The sequence below is a fragment of the Cenococcum geophilum genome (assembly GCF_001692895.1).
Source record: "Cenococcum geophilum 1.58 unplaced genomic scaffold K441scaffold_29, whole genome shotgun sequence".
In the NCBI taxonomy this organism is placed as follows: Eukaryota; Fungi; Ascomycota; class Dothideomycetes; order Gloniales; family Gloniaceae; genus Cenococcum; species Cenococcum geophilum.
In genome coordinates, this window is record NW_027137587.1 from 477,999 (window position 1) to 486,971 (window position 8,973).

An 8,973-nucleotide genomic window follows, 5' to 3' on the forward strand; every position below is an offset into this window, starting at 1 on the left:
TACGGCCAGACTGCTTTCCTTAGTTCTTTAAAATTGGGACATTTAATTAGGACGTGACGTCCTGTTTATTTGTCTCCATATATACATTTTAAGTCAGGCGCACGTTTAATCCTATAGAGGTAGCTTTTAAGGGCTACTTTGCCTGTGTGGATTTGCGTAAGGGCGGTAGAGAGGATCTTAGGTAAGTTACTGTATACCCTTAGTCTCCGTTTTAAGATTTAAGGTGCTAGCCTATATAGCTCTCTCCCTATCCCTTCTTTCTCCTACTCCGTTTTCCATTTTATTTCTAGTCTTACCTTTATTATCCTTTTTACTATAGATAATAGGCTTTAAAGCGACTTAAAGGTAGGGGCCTTTAGCCCTATACTATTCTTTCTCTACCCTATTACCCGCTTTATAAGAACGTCTACTTATTTATTTCCTTTAATCCCGACGTATAAAGGGGCCCAGTATATTACTACTTTAATTCCCATTATCTGTGCGGCCTAGAGCCTTTCCTATACTCTATATATTAGGTATTAGCCTAAGCAGTTACGTAGTTTTACTACTACTTAAATTGCTGCTTAGTTATCCGTAAAGATTGTAAGGTATTTAATCCTTAGTAAATAGTTAAGGGCTAAATTAAGGGCTATTTGGAGCCCTTGTAGCTCCCCTATATAGACTATACTAACTTAGTTTGTTTCTATATAATTTACTACTTTAAGTCCTAGTTCTAGTATACATACTAATACCCTAACTTCTCTATTGATTTTGCTACTATCTATATATACTAGCACATGCCTTTAATTTCCTTTAGCTTGCTTTATAATTTGTTTATACTCCTATTTTCCTACCTCTATTCCTTTAGTAATTTAGATCTATAGTGGTTTAACCTATAGGCAGACTATCTCTAGTTAAATTACCTTTATTAGTGGCGTCCCTTCTAAAAGGTAGAGTGCTACATTATTCTCTAACTTCTAAAGAAGGCTATATAGTTTAAACTTAGTCGGGGCGGGTTGCCTTAGTTGCTAGATTTTGTAGTATAGTAGTAAGCCCTTAATTCGGTTTAGGGACGACTCCGCTACGCGGTATAGTGATATTTTAATAGGTGGTATGTGCATCTCTACTTCTAGTTCGGCTTTAGCTAATATTCTATAAACTCCTATTATAAGACAGAGCGCTCTATATTAGATCTGTGCTAGCGTATTATATACTTTCTTTTCCCTATTAGCGAACCCGTATCCTCCATTTAGTATATACTAGTAGGAGGCTGTGTATAGCATTCGCGGTAGGATAGTGGTAATATATAGCTGACGTATATATCTTGTTATAATGCCCTATATAGATCCTGCTATGCCTAAGAGGCATACTAGTTATCCCGTTAATCTTTCCACTATATAATCTAGATAGGCTCTTCCTGTAAGCTTATTATTTAGTATAACTCCAAGGTAGCGGGCTTTAGTTATTAGTTTTATTGTTTAAGTCCTCCCGTCCTTTAGTGTAAGCACTAGAGGACGTTTCCGTTGTTTTTCTGTTACTTTCTTTCCTGGTTAGATAAAGTGAATAAGTTTATATTTCTATAGTACGAATACTAAGGCGTGTCTATGCGCCTATGTTTCCGCTTTTTAATATAACATTTCTAACGTACTTATTGTTTCTTCTATACTTTTCCCGTTAACTATAATGCTTATATCATTAATATAACCTATAATAAGGCCGTGTCTTAGTCCGTCCTTATCTATAGCTATATCTAAAAGGTCTGCGTTATAGAAGAGATAGAGTATTAGCAATATAGGCAAGCCTTATAGGATTTCGGTTGGGGTAAGGAAGCGATCTAACATTCCCTCTGGCAATCTAATGTAGGTAGATTTTCTACTTAAAAAGCTATTAATCTAGTTAACCATTTATATTAGAATTCTTCGTTTTCAGAGGTAGTAAATGAGTCTCCTATATAATACGTTATCGAACGCTCCACTTACGTCTAGCATAAGCAGACTTACTATATCTTCTTCTTTTGTTTGCCATACGGCGTATATCTTCTCTATAAGAAGGTACACTGCGTACTTATATCCGGCTGCTGCCCTACCTCTTATATATATACGTGGCAGTATACCGTAGGCGTCTACTATAAATAGCACCCGCTTTATAAGTATCTTATCTATAACCTTACCCAGTGTATTTAAAAGGGCGATTGGCCTATACATTTTGGGGTCTTTAAAGTCTCCTTTCTTTAGTTTTCGTAGTGCTACTATAATTAATCGTCTAAAGTGGGCTAGGTAGTACCCTTCTGCTAAGCAGTAGTTAAACAGTTAGGTAAGTAGCTTTTTTTAATTCCGGAATAGCTTTATATAGTATTCGGCTTAGTAGCTAATCTTCTCCTAGGGCTTTATTAGGGCTAGTTACTCTAATTACTTCTTTTACTTCCTATACGTTGATTTCCGGTACCCACAGTAGGTTAAGGTATTAGTATTCGTGTATATCCCTTAAATTTACAGCTGGGGATATAGGGAAGAAAGATCCCCTTAGGGCTGCCGTCTTTCCTTCTACTATGCGCTGTGGCGTTTCCGTTACATCTTTAATGTCTAGGGTGAATGTTATTCTTATAATGTTCCGTTTTTTAGCCTAGGCGTATAGAGACCACAGTCCCTTTATATCTTTAACCTCACTAACTCTTTCCCTATATTCTAGCTTTATAGCTTTTTTAATAGCTTTAGCTTTTTCCTATCTTGCTAGTTATAATACGGTATAGTTCTCTTCTATAGGGCGTCTATTAAAGTGCCTGCGTACACATCTTTCTGCTTTAATTACTTTTAAGTATTCTTCTAACTATCCTAGTATAGATCTCGGGCTTAGCTTAGCGATTAGCGTAGATAGTTCTACTGCTTTTATAAGGATGTTAATAATTTAGGTTTATGGGAGTAGGAGTTAGAGGTAGGGAGGTACTTCTGGGAGTTCCTAAAGCACATTATAGAATATCTCCTTATTTATTTTCTTAAAAAGTCGCTATATTAGTATCTCTTCCCTTTTTAGTTAATATCTAAATACGGTTTCGATTAGGAGGTAGTCGGATCCCTTATTAAGTTCCTTATTAATACCTAACTAGATTAGATAGTCTGCTACGTTTAGGGTAATAAGGCTAAGGTTAATTATAGATAGGTTTATACCTACTCCTTTTGCTAGCCTTATAATTAGTCCTTCCTTAAATCCTAGTTTAAGGTCGTTATTCTCCATTACTTCTATAAGGTAGTTTACTATAGCTCTATAGTTATACCCGGCTTTAGGTCCTCCCTATTTAGGGTAGTAGAGATTAAAATCCCCTACAACTACTGTGCTGTAATTTAGGCCGCTTACTCTTCTTAGGGCGTTATTTAGTTTTAGGAGTATGCATCCTCTTAAAAGGCCGTCTAATCAATTATACGGTGGGAGTAGGTTTGGGTTATATATATTAAAGACAGTGACCGTATACTGCTATTCTTCTTCTTAGTTTGTAATTAATACCGCTACTAGGTTATAGCCGTAATCTACTATATAGAGGTATTTAATTGGGATACTTTTGTTAATAAAAAGGCATACCTATGTCCTCTAGTAGGGTAGGTAATATAGGTAGAACCTATTACTAATTAGATTGGTTATTATAGGGAGGTCCCTTTTAGGCCTCTCGCTACGCTATGCCTTCTAAATAGCAATTACGTTGTATTACTAGGCTCGTTCGTCTTATAGAAGCTCCTATATTCGCGTATAGCTTTTTCCTATATTATATTATAGGACCTTAATAGTGTAGATACCCGGGTTTTCCGTTATTAGGAGTGGCTAAATATATTTATCCGTAGTAGTTTAGTTGCCCTTCCTTAACTCCTTATAGAGTACTATAAGCTCCTACTTAAGTCGGAGCCTCCGTCATCTTTAATCCCTACTTATAAATCTATAATAATTTTAATTCTTTCCTTCTTTTTCTCTTTCCTTACTACGTATTTACTTTAACTTATACTAGGTATAGAGTCTTCCTTAGCTTTACCTTTTTCTTTCTTATTTTTTTTAGTTAATTTAGGTTTTAGAATAAGTCTTACTTCTTCTTCCGTTGCCTATATTAGTAAGGTTTCCCTTTATATTAGGTTTAAGTTTATACTACATCCGCTTTCCTTTTCTTAGTTTGCTTTACTAATTAGGCTATTTACTAGGCTATTTATAGGTCTCTTCTATCCTTACATTATATCTATTATATTTATAGCGTTTAGATTATTTAACGTATTTACTATACTGTCTATTATCTGCAATATTAGGGGTAGGAAGCTTAGCTAGCTACTACTTTTACTCCCTATTTTAGATGGCCCTAGTAAGATATATACTAGGTTCTTAGGCTAGTATAAGTTTATATAAAGTCTAACTTTTACTTCCTCTACGCATGCTGTTTCCTTCCTATAGATAAAGCAGGCTGGTAACTAGGCGGTATACTTATCTTAGCAAAGACAGTACTTAGCCTATTTGGCCTTATAGTCTTTTATATTATAATCTTAAGCGGCACATTATCCGCATATCTCTATTTCGCGATATTAGGTTCCTATATATCTATACTAGTAGCATTTAAAACATCGCCTTACCTAGTAGGCGCGATTATATTTTTTAGTTCTCTTATAGGTGCTATCCTAGTAGAGAACCTTTGTATAGATTACGGTATTCACGCCTAGTATAGTTTTAAATTCTAGTACTAGAGATGCGTCTCTCTATTTCTCCTTTAGAGGCTTTAGCTACCTTTAATTAATAATCCTATAGTTACTAAGTGCCCTATAGTTCTCTAGCTTAAACTTTCTAATTACAGCTTTCTTATCCATGTTGGTAACGGACCGTATTAGTACGCTATATGCTACTACTCCGTATATAGGTTTTATTACTTAAGAGCTCCTTCCCAGTATCTTTTTTACTTATCTTCGTGTCTACGTAGGTTATCTACCTGCGCTAGCATCTTAGCAAATACAAGAACGTCTCCAGATCTAAGGATCTTTAATGCGGTAATCTATGCCTTATTTACCAAAGTGTTACCCAATTTAGATAGCGCGTTATTTAGCTTCTTTTAGATAACTTTATGCGGCTCTCTAAGGCTCCAAAGGACCTCCATATTAGCCTTTTTGCTAAATTTAATAACTACGCATCTATACTCTAGTGCGGCTAGAGTCGGGGCAACGCTTATAAAGAGGCGTAACTATACGGACGGGGGCGGTAGTGCGGCTATAGCAACGTTTGCCCAGCTTTAAACGGCTAATTATAAGCTTCTGTTTTGTGCGGCAGGGGGGGTAGCTATCTCTTAGTTATATTTAATATATTCGACTATATTCTTAATAGCTTCTATTTAGCGTTTAAGACGTATAAGGGTCTCTTCCAGTTTCTTTCTAGTGGGCTGTTTAAGAGCTATTTTAATGTACTTTAACACCAAATTAAAGAAGGGCTTGTATACCCTATACGGAAGAGCCTTCCCGTCTGCTTTTTCGTGCGGCGGAGTACTAAATTCAAGGATCTTGGCGATTTCAACCGTAATGTTTTGACTGTGCGCGTTGTGGTTTGGGTCGACGCGTCCTACTTCAGGCCACCGACCCTTCTTTTCGGCCATCTCTGGATATCAGATGATAGCCAGAGGGCTTGCAAGAAGAATGCAGCTTAAATTAAAACGCTAGGGGTTGTGGTTGTAGAGTTATTTCAAAAAATTATTTTTCGCAAAGATTGGTGTTTTTATAGGCCACATGCTTACCGACTACGTTAGGTACCACCTTATAACTTATACCCTATTTCTTGCCATTTTATGTCTTACTATCTATTTTCTATTACCTATTTATTACCTATTACCGACCTTGTGGCAATACCGACCTTGTGGCGATTGAGTAACAGTTACCAAATCATCGTCAGCGTCGTCGTCAGTCCTTTGCCCCTACCTCATATATATAGAGAGCTTCTAGAGCCAGCTTCAATCGACAGAGTTCTTATGAGTGACTTGTCCGTCCGACAGCATCTTAGCCCGGCTGAGAAACGATCGAGCCGATTCCACCCACTCACCCCCCGGTTGTCTGATGCTGAAAGTGTGCCAGCACCATAGAAGGTAGGACCTCAACACAAGGCATATTCAGCGAAGACGTGTGCAGCACCGGCTTCAGACGTGAAAGTGCAGCAGCTACTGCATGTGATCACATAAGTATGAACAAGGAAGAGACACCTGCTTGTGAAGAGCATGAAGATCAATGCGGCCGAATTCTAAATGGCACAGCAGTAAATTTACACTTCCATGACCACCCTCTTTTGGTCTACTTTGAGAGGACGGGCGCGCCGAGTGACACGTGGTCGTTTGGCAGGTGAGGTCAAGAAGTGGCTTGGGACTGATGTCTGGTCAGGTAAGGCGGGTCATGACCTAGCTTCTACTAGGGAAAGGAAGGAGCGCGCGGAGTGGGGGGAAGCAAGGTCAAGAAATAGCTTCTGCTGCGGGCCTGAGGCGTGGGGAGGTGGTAACATTCTCAAGTGATGAATTGTGAGTTATCTAGTTATCTAATAAGGGTACTACGCTGAGAAGGCGCCGATTGACAAAGACACCCAAATTCGCGGTCACGAGGTCGGCTGTAGGTGGATCTGCAGGGGTTTCGACGCCACAGCCTAATTCGAGGATTTGGCTGGAAACTTATTAGGCTTCTTAGGCTTGTAAGGGCTCTCACTTATCCTCACTCATATCCTGCCAACCAACGGCAACAAGTTCCTCACCCCATCCATGACCTTCAGGATGCACGATGTACAGACTCAGCTCTACAAAATTCGATATGTCCTTAAGGGCACGTTCGATAACTTTTTTTGGCCAGGTCAACTCCACCAGGTGGGCGCTCTAAAAAATCCACCTGGGTCTACCTGGGCCCACCTGGTCGCGAACGGGCCACCGATATCGATATCCACCTGGTAAATACTGTCCGTTCGACGCCCCAGGTGGATTTTGGGCAAATTGGCCGTCTTAGCAACTAAAAAGGAGGTCTGACCTGGCCAGGTGGAGACGTGCGCGTTAACCGCGACTGGGCTCCCAAATGTAGTATAGCAGCGAGTTTTATTAGCAATTTAAGCCACCTAGGTAGTCTACCTAGGCGAATTTCACAAGTACCTACCGTTTTGAAGGGGGGGTACTTATTAAACCCCGGCACGACCAAGTCAAACGATTCTGCCTTCCTTTACGATATTTTTGACCTATTCTTACTATCACGTGATCCAACCATAAAGCCTTATATATTGGCTATAGTATCTATAGGCGTTCTAGCAATGATATCGCTGCTTTATATACTTATTAAGTGTGCGAGAAACCTTCTAGCATTAAATGGCAGGCGCTAGCAACTTATTAACCCTCTGCGCGGTGAGGCAAGAACGGTAGAGCTGTTATATAGTCCTCTGTAGGCGCTTAAAACGGTAACACGCCTTAATTAACGAATATTTAAATTACTCCTTAACCGGCTTGTCAGCGACTACAAATTATACGCGCAGGAAGGTATATTGGTAGAGCAGAAGCTGATGATATTTATAGCTAGATATAGGGGTAGGTTAACTAGGAAGTTCGTAGCGTAGGAGTTTTAGCACTCAACGTCTACAATAAGCCTATTAGTAGGTAATATTTAATAGGTAATAGGACGCTATAACTAACCTCTATTAGCGCCTTCTATAAGGTTCTTAATGCTCTATATAAGCTGCATAAGGATATTATTAAGCTACCGCCTAATTAAACGCCTAAACGGGTAGAATCTAACAATAAGATATAGCCCTTTTTTATAGATTGTATTAGCGCACTTAACGGCTTATATATACCAATATCAATTCCTAAAGCTTAGCAACCAGCATAGCGTAATAGAAAAGGCTAGATCTTATAGAATGTATTTACGGCATATAATTTTAATATAAACTTTGTATTAATTATACCTGGATAGAAAGGCTCTATATATAACAGCCGCGTGTTCGCTTTTATAAAGGATAGTAGCTTTTATATACCTCTGGGTCGCTATTATTTAGCAGACGCTAGCTACGCTACAAACAATCCTATAGTGCTTATTCTATATTAGAAGGTGTAATATTATCTAAAGGAATAGGTAAAGGTAAGTAAGAGGCCAAAGAATAAAAAAGAACTGTTTAACTTACGCTACACTTCCTTAAGGAATGTAATTAAACAAGCATTTAGTATCTTAAAGGCCTGCTTTCCTATACTTAATAAGGGCCGCAAGGGCTATAGCTTAAAGACTTAGGTTAAGATTGTATAGGCGTTAACGGCAATTTATAACTTTATAAATATAAACGGCTAGGACCTAAATAAGGAGGACTCTGGCTATATAAGTAAGGAGGATTTAGATACTGATAAATTTATAATTCCATATAGAATAGATAAGTAGAGAATAAGCTAGCGGCGGGAGGATATAGTAAAGGCAATGTGGAAGCAGTATCTAGAGATTCTAGATATAAGAGGTGTTAATATTTAATAAAGAAGCAATAAAAATAGAGGTAGAAGTTTTTAAATTAGTAAGCGGTAGAAATAATTAATCTATAAACGGAGTATCTAAAGCAGTAAAATAACGTGCAACACCACTAATAAAAAAGTTGTAATAGATAATTTAATTATAGCTTAATTATATTACTAGCTTTCTTATCTAATTAAGCTAATTTCCTTAAGCCTCTTATCTACCATTAACCTCTACTACTTCGTTAATTAACACTAGCTGCTTAATATATATAGGCTTTAGCCGTATATCAGCTATTAGTTAATCTATATACCTATTTTAAGCGTTACCGCTAAAAGAATTAAAGATATAGGTCCTACTTTCCACTTTAAACGCTTTTAGAATAAGCTACTAATTAGCGGCAGTAAGGTGCCTAAAGTCCTTAATAAAGCTATATATAGCCCTCTCTATTGGCGAGCTTTTTAATACTAATAGCGTTGTCTCTAAGGCACTAAAAGCCGCCATTACTTTACTAATACTCTCACTTAAAGCCTCCAACCCT

At 37.9% G+C, this 8,973-nt stretch overlaps 1 protein-coding gene across 1 annotated transcript; it reads left to right on the forward strand.

Moving 5' to 3' along the window:
* Positions 1 to 6,718: 6,718 nt before the first annotated feature.
* K441DRAFT_662153 (uncharacterized protein) lies at positions 6,719 to 7,036 on the forward strand (the record flags this gene model as incomplete). Its single annotated transcript, XM_067648992.1, has 1 exon — positions 6,719 to 7,036. The coding sequence occupies one exon, from the start codon at positions 6,722 to 6,724 to the stop codon at positions 6,905 to 6,907; it is 186 nt and encodes a 61-aa protein (XP_067502461.1). The 3' UTR covers positions 6,908 to 7,036.
* Between the last annotated feature and the right edge of the window lie 1,937 nt (positions 7,037 to 8,973).